Source organism: Lycium barbarum, chromosome 9, assembly GCF_019175385.1.
Source record: "Lycium barbarum isolate Lr01 chromosome 9, ASM1917538v2, whole genome shotgun sequence".
In the NCBI taxonomy this organism is placed as follows: domain Eukaryota; kingdom Viridiplantae; phylum Streptophyta; class Magnoliopsida; order Solanales; family Solanaceae; genus Lycium; species Lycium barbarum.
Window position 1 is genome coordinate 1936372 of NC_083345.1, and position 17698 is coordinate 1954069.

The 17698-nt window shown below is 28.2% G+C and overlaps 1 protein-coding gene across 9 annotated transcripts; it reads right to left on the minus strand.

The window, feature by feature from the left end:
* Positions 1–8294: 8294 nt before the first annotated feature.
* On the minus strand, positions 8295–10447 carry LOC132610980 (uncharacterized). 9 transcript variants are annotated; one of them, XR_009571393.1, is made up of 3 exons: positions 10278–10447; positions 9403–9509; positions 8295–8773 (listed from the first exon to the last, which is right to left on the minus strand). XR_009571393.1 is itself a non-coding variant. In XM_060325384.1 (3 exons), the coding sequence occupies exons 1-3, from the start codon at positions 10149–10151 to the stop codon at positions 8494–8496; spliced, it is 363 nt and encodes a 120-aa protein (XP_060181367.1). In that variant the 5' UTR covers positions 10152–10447; the 3' UTR covers positions 8295–8493. The 9 variants fall into 9 exon arrangements, 1 of the variants encoding a protein (XP_060181367.1); XR_009571392.1 differs by having other exon boundaries at positions 10196–10447; XR_009571390.1 differs by having other exon boundaries at positions 8295–8509; positions 8727–8773; positions 9403–10447.
* Between the last annotated feature and the right edge of the window lie 7251 nt (positions 10448–17698).

Sequence of the window (17698 nt, forward strand, 5' to 3'; positions counted from 1 at the left end):
TAGGACCGAAATGTGTCTAATTAATGCTATTTCTATCGAGATTATGCGTTCAATAATAACTTCTCAAGGTAGAAATTAGCTATCGTACGTTGCTATAGTGCTATTGTACCTTAAAGCTTTGAATATGCTCAGGGGCGGAGCTAGCCCTTCCGGTGCGGGTTCGGTCGAACCCGGTAGCTTTTGTCCGAATCATATATTTGTATTAATATTTTTTGTCAATTACGTACAAATGATTAATTAAGAACCTAGAAACTTTAAAGAATTAGAACCCCGAACTCACAAACTTTGAATCCTGGCTCCGCCTTATATGCTCTATTGGTTTCAAGTTACATGTCCTAGTATGGTTAGTCATTAAATTAGAAAGAAATAACTATTTTCTGAACTTGTTATTTCAACATTTCATATATAAGATTTCTGTATATATAAAAATACGTCATTAGAGGTAAGATAAGAAGTTTAAAGCTAAATTACTATCATCTATAAAAATGTCATTCTTTATTAAACGAATTAATAAGAACATAGTACTACATACATAAACGCGATAAGAGTAAGATAATTAGACCATTTCAAGGTCATTTAACATCTCGACTGCAGAACAATTCTCAACTATACGTATTTATTGTTAGGGGTTTTTGTTCTGATTTTGTTACCAAATTTGAGTTTAATTTGTGTTTTATTTCAAAAAGATTTTCTGGATGGAAAAAGGTTTCCTTGGTGAAAAATATCTCTTCGATATTTGAATAATCTTTTCTTGGAGGAAAAGTTGCGGACTTTTATAAATTGAAGATCCATCTCTCTCACAAAAAAAAAAAAAAAAAAAAAAAGCATCCACAATGTAATCATAAAAGAATCTTGCTTAGGGGAGATTCTCTCAATAGAGTTTTATGTTTTTTGTATTAGAATAATATGTTTTTTTTAATATAATTTTCTTTATTGTTTGATTTTTCATCGTTCAAAGTTTATAATTATTAGCTTTAGATTCCAACATTTATGTGGGTTCATTATCCATCAATGGTTAACCACCAGTTTCTAAATTGCTCTAAAATTTTGGACACATCTTATAATTAAAATCTCCAAAATTGACAGAAAAGTAGACCGCGGCTCTTGTGGGGAAATCGTACATTAAATGTTGATGTATTATTGGATTATCATGCGATAATTAAAATACTAGCTCGAAATACTGAATTTGATCAACTTGTAGGACAACCTTATCCTGAAAAAATCCATGTTGAAAAGGATTTAAATTATATATATGGCTAATGTAATAAAAAATTTATACTATCAACGTAATTTAATGTTATGAAATGTTTCTTATCGTTTAATTATTTCTAGATTATATTTTGAACTGTTCTTTTGCACTTAGTTGTTATGTTTCAAGTCAAATAAGAGGGAGAAAGTCCCTTCATTTTCGGTGTGTTTGGTGCGGAGGAAGTAAAAATTTCATGTACTAACGAAGTAAAAGTTATGTATATGTCAATTAAGTAACCTACTTGAAAAATATTTTCTCTAAAAACAAATTTTTTAAAAATTAAGAGTAGAGAAAATGATTTCCAAAAGTAGCATTCTATGTTAATCATCTTCTCCCTGACCCTCTACCCACCCTACCCTTCACCCAAACATCCCCCCACCCGTCAACCCCTCGATCCAACCCCACCCATCTCAAAGCCATTCTCAATATTATATTTGCTTAAATCATGTATAAATGTTTTTTAAATAATGCTTTTTTTTTTTACTTATAAAACATCAGAAAATAAGTAAGAAGCTCAGGATTTATATTTTAAAAAATTTATTCCTTCCGTCCAAATTATATAGTACCTTTTGAATTCGAGAATTAAACAAGTTTTTCTTTGACTCCGATCTTTTCATATTCCTTTTAAATATTATAAATTATTAAGTATTGTGACTTATAACATATACTTAGTTTTCAAATATGTAAATTATATTTCAAAAATTTAAAGATTTCATGTTAAATTGTGATCAAAATTAAAAAGACTTTTAAAATTCAAAAAATATCATATAAATTGGGACATAGAGATTAGGGAGTAATAATGGATAGAAAATTTGGAAAAGTCTGACAGCTTCGAAAAAGCCACGTTCAAAGTTGGTTGCCGACAAATTAAAGCATGAGTGACTTATTAGTTGACTTAAATTAGCCTGTGGAAAAATGTCTGAACGGTCACTTATCAATTGTTGAGTTATTAGTTCTGCATATCACAAAATATATTAATCAGATTTGCCACTCAACCACCCCCCATTAATGCTCAAGCTACCAACAAAACTTTCTTTTTATTTTGTTCGAAAATTGTTATTGAGTCGGGTTCATATACTCATAAGAGTGTTGATTAGCCCGTTAGTGTATATGAACCTCCTAAATTTTTTAACCTAAGATATAAATCAACATACGAGTGTTGAAGAAACTAGACGTTTGCCGTTAAGAGATAACGACTACTCGACTCTCTAGGTATCTTTTAGACTGCATATTCTAAAGGATATCTAGACAGTAAAAATCAAGGGATTAATTTGTTTCATGATAGTTTATAATTCAAATCGTGATTGCAACGAATTAGCTTTCAAAAGAGAAATATGTAAATCCTCCCAAATTATTAGTTACATTGAATCAGGACGAATTTACCAAAAAAGAACATTTACTATAAGAATTAATTTGAACCCCGTGTTAAATTCTCTGGTAAGTATCTGATTCTGTAATGTGCTTAGGATTGCATTATTATTATACTTGTAATGATTGTTCTAATTAAGTCCAACACGATGCACTACTAAAAAATTGGGAAAAGCCGACCGAAAAAACCAAGGGAAAAAATCGACCGAAAAAAAATGAACGGATTCCGTCGGTTTTTTCAATATTTTTTAAAATATTTTTTTAAGAAAACCAACGGACTGCGTCGGTTATCTTTTGCGCAAAAATGTGCGAAAAAATATAATTATTTTTTATATTATTTTCTAAAATAAACCGGCGGAGTCCGTCGGTTTTTTATTTTTATTTTTTAATTTTTAATTTTTTTATAAAAAATCCGACTGACTTCATCTGTTTTTAGAGTGAAAAAACAATATACTTACATTGATTAATTTTTTTATAAAAAATCCGACGGACTCCATCTGTTTTTAGAGCAAAAAAACAATATAAATTAAATCAATGTAAGTATATGAATAAAGAATATCAGTGGTAGAGCCCTTTAATGCCAAGGATCATACCCAGGTTCAATTCCAAGTTGCTACATTTCATTATTTTATTTTCAATAAAAAAACTGACGGAGTTCGTCGATTTTTTTAATTTTTTTTTTTACAAAACAGACGAACTCCGTCGGTTTTAACCGACGCAGTCCGTCGATTTCAAAAAGTGACGCTATGAAAACCAACGGACCGTGTTGGGTCGGTTTCCCGTCGATTTCAATGAAAAAACCGACGCGGACCGTCGGTTTTGTCCGTCGATTTTTGACAGTTTTTTAATAGTGATGATATTCATTCACTCAAGGTCTGTTTGATTTTTATTATACCGTGAGTCATAAAATGGAAATTGTTACTCGATAGTAAGAATTAATGTCATGTGAGATTAGAGGATCATATCAACTACTTTAATGGTGGAGTTTTGTCATCGATCCTTTGGTTTAGATTTCCTTCTATTATTAGTGCATATATATTCTTATTCATCCTTATATCATAAAATAATAAGGATATATATTATATAGTCGAAATTAGACACACCAATTCCTTTGGTTCTACCTTATAATCTTGGGGTAATTGAATTAAAAAGAAAATCTTGACCAATTTTCTTCATCCCTCTTTTATTCCCTTACAAAAAGCAAGTTGTTGGTTACTTTTCATCCACAACTTCCGAATTATTGGATAAAGAAAGGACAACTACTACAGATGATCATCAGGTTAAGACTGTACAATATCCAGTTTCAGTATTGGCTACTAATTTCTTCTTTTTTCATTATGACTAGTGTAAGAGGTTGATAATAGTGGGCGTGAGAAGAGGTAGAGGTAGGGCGAAGAAGTATTTGGGATAGATGATTAGACAGAACATGATGCATCTTGAGCTTACCGAGGACGTGATGATACACAGGAAGATTTGGAGGTCGCGAATTAGGGTAAAAAGTTAGTTACTAGTTGAGCTTTCTAGGCTTGGTGGTCGTATCTGTATCTACTTTCTTACGAGTAGTATTAGCACTATTCTTAGTTGCTAGTTCTTCGAATTTTGTTACCGTATGTGTTTTTTGTGCTTCATTGTTATTGTTCTTTTTTCCGAATGCTATATACTGCTTTCCGTAGCGCGTTATTTCATTGTTGTTTTTGCTTTCATTTCTGTATTTTCCTTTTTAAAACTATTTTGAAATGTTTTACTTGAGCTGAGGGTCTATCAAAAATAGCTTCTCTATCTCTACGAAGTAGAGGTAAGACATGCGTACCTCCTCATACCTCACTTGTGGAATTACACTATGTTGTTGTTCTGGTTCATTATGAATAGCTTGGTAATGGAGTAGTGAAGGAAATCCAAATAGATGTGTGTGACTTCTCCTCTTTTCATAAATTTTTCAATTAACAACATGATCCTGACTCATCATTCTTTAAATTGATCGATTTTTTAATATTTGAGTAAAATCGTTTTATCTTTATATTTCCACTAATACCTAATTAATTAGTGAGATGGAAAGGAGTTTGATTATAAAAGAGAGATGAGAAGAAGCACAAAAGGAAAAATATTAGGGAAACTAGAGAATTCATCCGCGTTTTGGGCGGTCTAAAATTTTTAAAAATATAAAGTTAGTTCAGACACTTACATAAAGGAAGTTTTTGTTAATCCATAAATGTTTCTAAATAAATAGAGAATGATCGAAGAAAGCATAGAATGATCGAAGAAAGCATACATATAAGACAAGACATACATAATAGTATATAATATATAAGAGAAATATATAATATATAAGAGAAACATACATACGAATAAACGAAAACCGTCAAACAAATTCAAATACAAATTAATGTAAATTAATTGTAGACTTGCCAATAGTTAGTTGGCCGCCCAGCAAAATTATGTAAGCAACCAACTCTCTCTCTCTATATACTAGATGGTTTATGCTCGTGCTGCCCAACACTTTAGATTATAATATATCTATGTATATATAGTTGTATTTGGATAGTGATAATATATATATATATATATATATATATATATATATACACGAAGCATGGGTTTTGTGCTCCGTATCTAAAACTTTATTATATTCGTGTTTGCTACGAAAATTACAACGTTAATCTCTTTTCACATTTATTAGAGTAAGAATAAAAATAAAAAAATAATTAAATTATATCTTATTTTAAAATATAAATATTTTAAGTATATTTATATTAGTTTTATTTGAGTATTATTCTACATAAATTATATGTATAATAAAGCTTTTTTGAATAAAAATATATAATCTTATTTGCCAAATATAGTGTATAGGTAAAAGTAAATAAATAATGTATTTTAAGGAGATAAGATAATTATTTTTATTTATATAGATGTATCATATTTTAATTTTCATAATAAAATAACAAAGAAAATTAATAAGACATTTTATTAATAGGTGAAAATTATTCATGGAAGAATGGAACAAACAATATATACATTGTTAGTGTAAAGAAGTTTTTCACTATCAAATTTCATTTATTTATTGTGCGTAATCTGCCTTATTTTAATATTATAAATCTCATTTTATATTTTTTGAATGATGTGGATAGGTGAATACCTTTTAAATATTTATTAGTATCTTGTTTATTATTCTATTACAATAACTCTTTTGTATGGTAATTACATGTGCAAATAATAGTTAATTTTAACTTTTCTGTATACATTTCATTTCAATAAGATAAAATTAGAAATATCACCTCATTAAAAAATGAAACAGAAATGAGTATCATCAACAATGACACAAAACATTTAAGAGGACCACTTGTAGTGGGGTAACGTGAGGCCACGTGAGATGTCACATCAATTGAGACACACTTGACATTTAGAAAAAGAGGCTTGAGTTTTTTATCATAAGAAATTTAATTATTAACTTATATGCCAACTCTTCTTTCTCCTTACTTTGCTATGAAAAAACCTTCGATTCACTTGATATTGTAAGGATTTGCTATTGTAGTTAAAACTATATGAGAAGATAGAGATGCATCCTGTACGTACACATAGATATACATATGCAGCAACGTTGGTTTAAAAGGGGAAAAAAGAAATATGAGAAGTACACTTTGTTGTTCCCAGACGGACCAAACCTCTATCACTTAACTGATAATATGAACTCCGTAATTATGAAGGAACATTAAGAATTTATGGAGACTTTTCCATAGCAACGTGTTAACAGCATGTAACACATATCCAAGTATTGCCACCTAATCAATTTTCAAGAAAAGATATCAAACCAAATTGGAAAACAAAGAAAGTAAAATAGGCATCCTTCCATTAGCTTACGTGTAACTAATTGTACATGTGGGCTTGGCCCACTTCATTTATCACCTTTATATATATATATATATATATATAGCTAAGTCTATTCACTTAAAAACAAATCACAAAGAGGCTTCGGTTTTTTTGTCATAAGAAATTTATGTCCAAGCTTTGAGGCTTATAAGCACAAGTGTGCAATGCATGAATTTTTGTAAAATGACTGGGATGCCCCTCAAAATTGCCAAGCAAGCATGTTGACGATCCTGCCAAGTGTTCATAAATTTAAGCTAGTGTTTGGCTATAAATTTTGGATTAGATTTGAAAAATATAACTTTAAATATCTGCTTGGTCATAAATTTTGGATTAAATTTTGAAAATCTTGTCTTCAAAAGAATTTTAAAGACATGTTTGGCCAAGCTTCTAAAAACAGCTCATTTTAAAAAGTACTTTTCAAAAAAATACTTTTGGCTAAAAGCAGTTTGTGTTTGGCCAATTAATTTAAAAAGTACTTTTGAGAAGCAATTAGTGTTTGACCAAGCTTTTAAAAAGTGTTTCTATGTGTATTTTTCTCAAAAGTGCTTTTGGGCAAAAACTATTTTTTTAGCTTCTGAAAAACTGCTTCTGCTTCTCCCCAAAAGCACTTATTTTCTCTCAAAAGCTTGGCCAAACACCTCACTTTTTTTTTTTTTTAAATAAGCACTTATTGAAAAAATAAGTACTTTTGGGAGAAAAAATAAGCTTGGCCAAACAGGCTATAAGTCCCAAAAATTGGTCTCCGCTCACGAAACTTCTAAATTTTCCAAGTCAAATGCATGTTTACACAACTTAAAGTTTAAAAAACACAACTTCAAAAACTCAAAATTTTCACTTTTAAAATTTCAAATTCAAAATCTATGGCCAAAAGGAAGCCAATTTTTTTAAGCGGAGTTAATTAAATGATTTTAAAATTTATGTTCTAAAATAAATTATATATTTGTGTGCTATTAAATCATGCCATTAAGAATCAAACAAATGTCCGATAAATATTATTAACATTGGTGAAAATATTATCCAGAACAACAACAATTTAATAATCAATACAAATTTATTAACTATTTCTGAATAATGTATGATAAAGATTTTTAAAAAATTGGGTTAATCTGATTTTTTTGAATAATTTAATTTGTAATCTATTTCTGAGTTGTCTACCTTAAATGTTGTGTACTCGAGCAAAGGGTAAATGAGTTTGTTTCTTTAATCTATTTTTTTTCTTGAGTCTTTATTAATTTTTGGGAATATATAGTTATACTTTGGTTTGAGAAGTTAAAAAAGAAGAGATATGCACTGTCATTTAATAATCAATACAAATTTATTAACTATTTCTGAATAATGTGTGATAAAGATTTTTAAAAAATTGGGTTAATCTGATTTTTTTGAATAATTTAATTTGTAATCTATTTCTGAGTTGTCTACCTTAAATGTTGTGTACTCGAACAAAGCGTAAATGAGTTTGTTTCTTTAATCTATTTTTTTTTCATGAGTCTTTATTAATTTTTGGGAATATATAGTTAGTACTTTTAAAAAATAAAAATAAATATATATATATATATATATATATATATATATATATATATATATATAGTTAGTACTTTGGTTTGAGAAGTTAAAAAAGAAGAGATATGCACTGTCATTACAGTGACATCAACAACTTAGGAGAATGAAACGAAAAAGAACAAATTGTGGGCCCACCATGAAATGTAATCTTTCAACGTGCTAAATGACACTAAATGACGAAAATGCCCCTCAGATATATAGAAGGACGGACGACGATCAGTGACTCAAAATGGCCCAAACTCGTGCTTCTAAATAGTTAGAATATAATACTATATTTATATATATATATATTACATATATTAAAGGGTGCAAACTTAGAAGTCTACGATTGAATTCATTAGGAGATACTTGTTCATCTATATCTTTTATTTGATTTTCCTGTCCAGAATTAACCGGTAACATCAAAAGTTCCAAAAACATCACTTCCTCCACATGCTCAACCCAGACCTCCTCTAGACCATTATCCCACTGCAACATGAATCAACGCAAATTAGATGACTTCGTAATTAGCTACAAATCACCCGTGCATCCAAAAACTATATACACCGAAGAAAATTAGTGTCGATTAATTCTAATGAATCATGTAATGATAATTTCAAAAAAGATCGGCTTCAAATAGCCTAATAGACCAAATCTACTCAGAACGTCTAAAGAGGAGCAGAAACTGATTAAGAAGAACCACTACCTGCAATGCCATAAGAATGTCCAAGCAGATGCACCAATTTTGTCGGGCTGTATGCACAAGAAATTGTAGGACGACCAAAGACATATAAGTGGAATTGCTAGCAGAGTTATATTAATTCTCAAGACGTAATGAAATTGCAAATGATTTTATCAAGTCACAAAAATATTAATCACAAATTCAGAATTTGAGGCATCCAAAAATAGTGTAAAAGGAGTTGAAGAGGCTGCAGAAACTTACAGAACTTATACATGATCAAAATCCCACAAAAACAATTCCCCTGCGGTATATATATGTGTATGTGCCCGCGCGCTTGTAGTTATAGCAATAAGTATGTTCTCATAGAAACAATTTTCACTAACATCTAATCCTTCAAAGCTTCATATCACGCAAACAATCCATGTGCAGTTCAATGAGAAAGCAACCTCTAATCAGCGAAAAAAGCTATAGCATTTTTTTTCCTTTTTTTTTTTCGGGAATTGATTGAACAAAATAATTTTGTACGAAAAGTTCAATAGAAAACCAAGTTGTAGTCTCATATCTGATATCTCGAATAGATTCAGATTTAATATTCTTATATTCTAATATTCTAAGTGTGTGAAGGGGAAAAAATTTCACATTCCTTATCTCTCTAACAGGCGTTACAAACAAATATCAAAACAAAAAATTGAAAATTAACCTCAAAAATTGAGAAAACCACCATGACGGAGAGAAATTGATGAAGTGTGCAAAATAAGAGGAAGAAGACGGAAAGTTCCATGCTTTTATAGATGGAAGAGATGAAACCTGCAAGGAAGAGGACTCAAAACGGTGGCTTATGAATTTTTTGGACCTAGAACGTTATGCTTCTCAATAAACATAGGGTCTTAATCAAAAACTTATTAAGAGTAAATTAATAAATGAACATAAAACTACAAAAAGGCAACACGTGAAGAAAGGGAAAACGTCAAGTAAAAGGATAAAAAAGATAATTATGATTCTTGGCCATGAGGTATTAAGTCATTGTCTTCTATTCCTAGATTTATATACACATAAGAAGAAATAATTGAATAACACGAACAGAAACAAATAAGAGAAGTGTAATCTTGCTTGGGGGAAAACTAAAAGAAATTCTAGCCGTTTCAATACCTGGAAGACAAGGGACTGTCTCGAAGCTCTGGCAACTCCAGGAAAATCAAATCTTTGTGAAATAAAAAGTAAAAAACAGTAGCAACAATCAAGCATAGCATGGCGAATAATAGTAAAGTTCCAGATACCAAATAGTACAAAGTTATTTGTTGCGTGAAATATTGCAGAAGTGGAATAACAAAAAGACGAAGTGACAAATATTAAAATTGAGAATAGTGAATTATAATCAGAGATACTTTCGTCTTGTAGGCACAACGCAGAGATTGAAATCGGAAGAAACATAAAACACCAAATAAACATAAAAGAGAATAACAATATACTAAAGTCATAAAGAAAATATTTACCTGGAGATTTGAGAGGAACACCAGGATAAGAGATAGTAGTAAGTATTGTAAAACAGAAGCGAAGATGCCAAAACAGATTTACCTTGAAAGGAGCAAGTCAAGTAGGGTTTGTAGGCGGGCGGCTGTTACGGCATAAATTGGAAAAGAAGCGAATGTTACGGCAGATATTGGGAAAGAAGCGACGGTTAGGATTATTTTACTTTTGAGTCAGGAGTCTTACTGAAGAAACTTTTAAAGCCAGGACGGTTCTTTTTTAACAGAGGACAGACTTTTTAGTTAGTAATAAAAAAAAAAGGCAAAATTATGAGAAATAAGATAAATGCATTTGCTGCTTTTGTATCGCGCCACATCAGCCGGACTTTGGCCTGCTTTTATATATATATTAGTATTCGTACCTGCGCGATACGCGGCGGGTATCAAATGAAATTAATCATAAAAAATTATCATATCTAATTTATATTATTATTATTATTATTATTATTATTATTATTGTAACATATCTAATTACTTATAAACTGTTATTCTTGTGGACATTTGAAGATAATTTAGTTTCTCTTTATAAGTCAATTTTTAATATTCCTACAGATGAAAAATAATTAAAGGATGTCAAAATATACATGCTTTTAACCTAAAAAAGAAGAAGGAAGTTTTGATATCTAATTTTCATGATTATGATATTATTTTCCATTGCTCCCCAACCCCCCCCCCCCCCCTTTTCTTTTTCTTTTTTGTTAATATTCATTGAAAAAATTTATTATATTATTTAAGTTTTTCTAAATTATTAATCCTATGTTAATTCCTCTTTATACTAAAAATGAATTTCTATCTTTCATCTAAATTTAAAAAGTTTACAAATAGCAACACTCAATAAAAGTTTATAGTTCACAACAAATTCAAAATATAAGCACACTCAATTCAAAAATTAACTACACTTGATGTTATTGTACTACTTATAAATATGTCAAATTATTTGCCGATTTTCTAATAATTTGCGACTTGGCTAAATATTATTATCCACGGCATATATATACTATCCGAGCATCAGTTCAATATTGAAAAATAATAGAAATATCAAATATGGACCACTAATGTTAAAACCAAATGAATAAACATGTAGCGCAAAAAGTGCAACGGATGTTAACTTATTACTATAGTTTTAGTCCAATGTCATAAAATATTTCCTTATATGTTGCAACTGTGAATATTTTTCTTTAACTCATATTATATAATATACACTACTCAACACAATGTTTGCCCATTATTTACCCATATATATTTGATAGTAAGTATATATTCCTTTTTTATAATAGTATCCTTGCATTTCTTGCCAAACCACTAAGATTTACATCTTATTCAAACTCTTCCTTACTATTTCCTTCTCTTTAAGTTTTTGATTTTAATGCTAAGTTTATGAAGAACGTCAAAGATGACAAAAGACCAATCTTGAATTTCAAAAATGGACCTCAGTAAATAGTATATTGAGAACGTTTTCTGAGTTACATTTATTCAACAGCTTCTCGAAAATCTGAAAATAAAAAAAATAAAGCCGAAGTTAAAAAAAAATACAGAAATTTGGATTAAATGAAAAATTTGCATTGAATACATGAGTACAAAAGAAGCGTTTTAAAATAATAAGAAAACAAAAGAAAAGTACGAAAAGAACATCTAACCTTGTGCTCCATGATACACCAACTTATGTCAACACTAATTTTTTAATTGAATTAAAATGACTAATCAACTTTTGGAGCACGGGAATAAAAAATCCAAGTATTATACCTAAAGAAATTCAGAAAAAAAGAAAAAAGATCACTGTACCTCTTTAACCAATATAAAGATCTTCGAATCAGCTTACGTTTTTTCGTCAAGTGCAGAATTTATAGCATCACACTATCATTTATGCAAATAGTCTTGAATAATCATTGTCTATAAACGAAATTGAACATTGAGTAAACATATTAAAGTGCAACATGGAAAAGATAAAATTACTTTTTTAAATTAACTGCTGAAGAAAAAATTCGAGATGCAAATAATCCTATCTTTTGTAGCCACATTTTACAATAATGTTTAATCTAACGTTTGTATTAACTTTTTGGAGTTGTAAGCTATTACTAAAGAGAGAAGAAGGAGTCATAAGATGTGTTATCATTAATAATAAATTTTTTTGTTAGCATTTAAATATAATAATTAAATCTGGATTTTTTTTTTTCAAAAAACTTTCATTTTTGTATTCATTAGGGAAAGTCTCTCTCTTAAAAAAATGGGACTCCAGCTGTAATTTTTAACAATGATCATTATCTCATTGGCATATTTAATATCACGGTTATGATCACTTTAGATGTTTTGACATAATAAAGCTAAGATGTTTATCATATATACCATTAATAAATTTATAGATAATTAAGTTAAAAAATATTAACAATAATGTCTTGAATAAAATTAATCCTTTTTACCTATCTAATTGACATATTTTTAGGTAGTTAAAAAACTATTTAACTTATAAAGCTTTTAATGTCATCAACAATTTTATGATAATTTACATCGAGAAAATTGAATTAAAACCATAAATGTAATAATCATTGTAGTATTCTGGTATCACTAATGGTATGCAAATCTTTATTCAACAAATAATGTGAACAAAACAATGAGAAGACCATACAGACAATATACACGGGAGAAAAAATATTTCTTTTTGGCTTAAACAAAAATAAAAGGTTTACATAGTTATAAACAAAAGTTCTATATAAAAAGAAAATACCATCTTCTTTGCTTGTTTCATGTCCTTTTGTTAGATCTCCAATTCCGAAAGAAGAGTAATCTTCACTGCCTCTTATTGTGTCCCTATACCTCTACCAAACAACTCATATTTTTTTAAATGGATATAAAAACATAGCATCATCCAAGTTTAAGAAACATTAAGAAGAAGGGTGAATTCATTTATATAAGAAGAGGGCATAGCAGATTTAATATACATATAGTCATATAGATAATTCACAGTTTCAAAATTAGATGAATTTACTATTGCTGCATGATTGCATATAGGGGAGGGCGGAAAAGTCGACCACTAATAGCAACGAAAAATTGTCAAACATAATAACAAATGTCAATCAACTGTAAGTAGAGAATTCTTCAGGTCAATTCAAACAAAGATTATGACGTTGTAAAATTTGGGTGGATTGACAACTATCTAGGGGATTAAATAGGAGAAAGGATAATAAGGTATTTTATTTTTTGAACTAATTCAAAAAACAAATTTTATCTCTTAATTCGAAATTCAAATTCATAAGCTTTTATCTCAATTCAAATCTGCTTAGATTACAGTATATGTAAATCCAATGCCAGGATCCTACCTTGAACAACTTCCCTATTTGTTTATTTTATGGGCTGAGATATTTCGAAATTGAATCACAATAAAATATGAAATTTAAATTTTAAATATATCCCAAAAATAAATACAGATCCTAAAAAGTACTTCATTTCATACAATATTCAAAATATAAAGTATACATTAACGCCGAAATGTCAAGCTCGACTTAAAACATGTTATAAATGAAAATTAATAATAATAAAAAAAAGAGATACCTCTAAGAAAATAAATATACCTCTTTAAGAAAAACTACTTACATACGAAAAATATTGAGTAGAATGACCCATGAAACATTCCGTGCTAAACAATGCAGTCACAAGGAAAATAATTATATACACAACTACGAAAATAAATAAGAAAACGTACATTTCAATTTAATCAAAAGCTATTGAGTTACCAATTTCGCAATCTTCTTCCTTTGGATAATTCGTACGAAATTCCTTTCAAAATGGTATTAAATAAATAAACTGTCACCATCATTAAACAACAATAAAACCACGTAAAATAAATGAAAAGATCAAAATAATATGATTAATTCCAATAAAGTAATAACTTAAAAACAGTAACAGAAGTTAACAATTACTAAACGTCAACTCGACTAATTAATTGTTAATAAGAAAGTGAGTTTTTATATATGTTCTACTATATTCAGGTCTGAACATAAGGTAAGTGTATCCATTTTTATCAAAAATCAAACGAATAAATGAAAAAAAGTTATAATAATTACATTGAAGAATATTACTTGCTTAAGATCATGCCTGAAAATAGTAGAAAAAGAAAATAATTTCATAACATCATTTCTCGTAATACGAATATCACCATCTGCATATAAAAAATGAGAACATTAAAAATAAATAATATGAAGAATGAAATAAATACAAATTCACTAATAAAGCTAATATTACTAACGAAAGGGGGAGAAGAAAGTGTAACATTTTGTATAATTAGAGGTGTATAAATAGAAAAAGTTACAGAGTTTGAACTTCACTCCAACTCAAATTTTATTTTACTTAAAATTTAAATTCTATCATATCAGTTGTAAGGTATATCTTTTAAAACACAATGTATATTTTAAGATATTTTTATCTTGCAACCTATATATTTGAGCTGAGTGAAATATTTGTAATTGATTAGATCAATTCAAATTTGAATTAATGAAAGACCAAATAGAAGATCAATTCATTACCATTCCTTATCCTTGTTTTTAACCTCTTCCCTGCGTTTTATTTTTCTCTTTTTAATTTTTTTTTAATCTTCTTTTCTTTCTTTAGTTGTTGCAAAAGAGAAATAATTTTTTCACAAAATTTAACATATATCTACCTTCTATTTTCAACATAAAAGGAACGCTTTTAGTTACATTTATTGAAATTACCTATGTGAGAAAGTTACTTATATATATATAAATGTTTTAATCTTTGCTTAATTATTTTGTTACTTTTAGATTTTATTATTTATGATTTCAATTACATGGTCTTCTCCACATGATGTTTTATCTTTTATTTCATAATTCAAGATTGTTATGAGAGAGATATTATTTACTACTTTATTTTATTTGTTAAGTGAATCAATGCATAAATAGCCATAGTTATCTCAATCTACCTTTTTTTTTCTTCCTATTATAATGATTTTAAAATTAGTCATCTTTATTGTTTACTTCTAATTTGAATTCTGATACATATCTCTAACATACTTTTGGAGCTGTCCATACTTTTAGCGGATTACATGTTTAGAAAAATCAGCTGTCTCAATTTTAATTTTTTAAAAATATTTAGTTTTGAATTCAAATTTGAAAACTTTATCTTTTAATTATGTGTTCAAATTCAGAACTTTATTTATATACTCAAAAGCTTTATCTTTATAATTCAAATTTACTTTTATTACATAACAATTGATATTGTCCTAAAATTGCCAAGTGACTTGTTATTAGCTTGCCACATGGCTCATCCACATTACTTATACCTCTCCCATTTTATATACTAGTATTCGTACCCGCGCGATGCGCGGCGGGTATCAAATGAAACTAATCATAAAAAAATTATTATCTTATTTATTTGATATAACTAAAAAATCATTAGTTATCATTGACATATTTAAATAACTTTGTAAAATATTAAATTATTAATTTTACTTATTTTAACACATCAGATTACATTAATTTAACAAAAAGTCAAATCTTATTAGGTTTAACTTTGTTCATCATACAATCATGATTAATTTTTAAGTCTATGACATATAAAAGTCATATCATTACAAAAGAAAAGATTTATTTGACACAACTATAATTAGTAACTCACTCTAAATGTGATTTTGAAAGCAAAAGAACTTATGAATGCTATGTTTTAGAGTTATCCATATGAGAAATTAGTTTATATATTCAATTTTTTAATGTGGTACCGGGTTTATTTATATCTGATATTTTTAATTCTGGTTATATTTATTAAGTCTTTTGTTATAAGATCTTATTTATAATATAATTTTCTTATAATAATAATAATACTCCGTAGTTTAAAATATTTTTTTTTTATTTCAAATGCTAATAAACTTTATACTCTGAGAAGTTACTTGTTAAAAGTACTAAGGCAAATATTTTGAGTGAAGTATAAAAAACAACTCATCCCCCCCCCCCCCCCCCCCCCCCCCGCAACCCCCCTTCTTTTTTTTAACCATTTTCTCAATAAATAACATTATATACCCCCCCCCCCCTCCCCCACCATCCAATATGCATGATCTCTCGACGTTCCAATACTATTTCACTTATTCTCTTACAACAATGAACCAAGTAGTGGATTCTAACTTGTATCACTTCCCCGAATAAAGGACCGTACGTTCTTCGCATGTCTAATTTGGCATTCTTCTTCTTTTTTTTTTTTTTTGCAATTTTAATAGAGTGATGAGATATGGAAACAAAAGTACACATTGACTTTGATTGCGAATCGAGACAAAATTCATATTTGCAAGATATATTTTTTTAATCAAAAAATACCACCATCACAAAAATAAAATCATACATACTCGCGTGTGTTAAAAAACATATAGGTTTCAATTGCATTAAATTTTGTCTTTGTTTAATTTCTTTATTAAATCATGTCATATTAATCAAAACAAATACGACCCTTTTAAAAAGAAAAGTTTATATAAAATAGTAATAAAGAAAAAAAATATACATGCACTTATAATATCCATATAATTAATTAGTATAGAAAACAAATACACCGAAACAAAAAAATAAAATTTTATTTGAGCAGTGCTTATAGAGTAATGAGTAGAGTCAAATAAAATAACCCTTCTTCTACCACAAATAGAAATAACTCATCCGACATGGAAAACTTTAAAGTATGAATCAAGCTAATGGTCCTACTATTTTCTTAAATAATTACCACCATACTTGTTAATCTAAATATTATAGAAGTTAATGATAATCTTTATATATGAGCAAACATATAGCATCTATAGCAATTTCACACGTCGAAAGATATAATGATTAGCGTTCTTTAAATGTTTAATTTACCATCTATATATTGAATAATTTCTGTCAATAATAACAGTTATTTTCTACTATTGGTGTTAATTCGGTAAAGTTGAGAAAAATATCATGGAGAATTGATAATATCAACAAAATATCACAATATCATATATATAAAAGATATGCAATTTTGAATCAAACTTATACGCTAACAAACCTAAAATGAGGTCCAAGGATATGTTAATCTTTTAACCATTTAATTTCCATACAAAAATTTATCAACACACTTATACGCTAACAAACCTAAAAATGCATTGATGCATTCAAAAACTTTATTTATTAACGTTATAAATATTCCTTTCAAATTACCAAAAGTTTACTTCATTGATAACAAATAAGTTTTAAATGTATTACTTTGTTGATGCACAATAAATTTTAATACTTATCTTTAGAAAATTGTAAAAAGTACCCAACAGGAACTTAAAGAATTTATATGATTCTTTTAAAATCAATTCTCTAATTAATACATAATATTGTATAAAATAATATTTCTACTAAATAATAAATATGCTAGGGAACCCAACTACTTTAAAAAGTTGATAATACATTTAATATTTATTTATTTAATTATTTTACTAAGCCACCTAAATAATAACTTATTTTAAAAGAAGCCTCA

Coding starts and splice junctions, on each gene's coding strand:
- LOC132610980 (XM_060325384.1), bottom strand. CDS start 10,151: ATGTTTATTTGGTGTTTTATGTTTCTTCCGATTTCAATCTCTGCGTTG. Junction 8,774..9,851: donor GACAGTCCCTTGTCTTCCAG/GTATTGAAACGG, acceptor TTGTGCATACAG/CCCGACAAAATTGGTGCATC.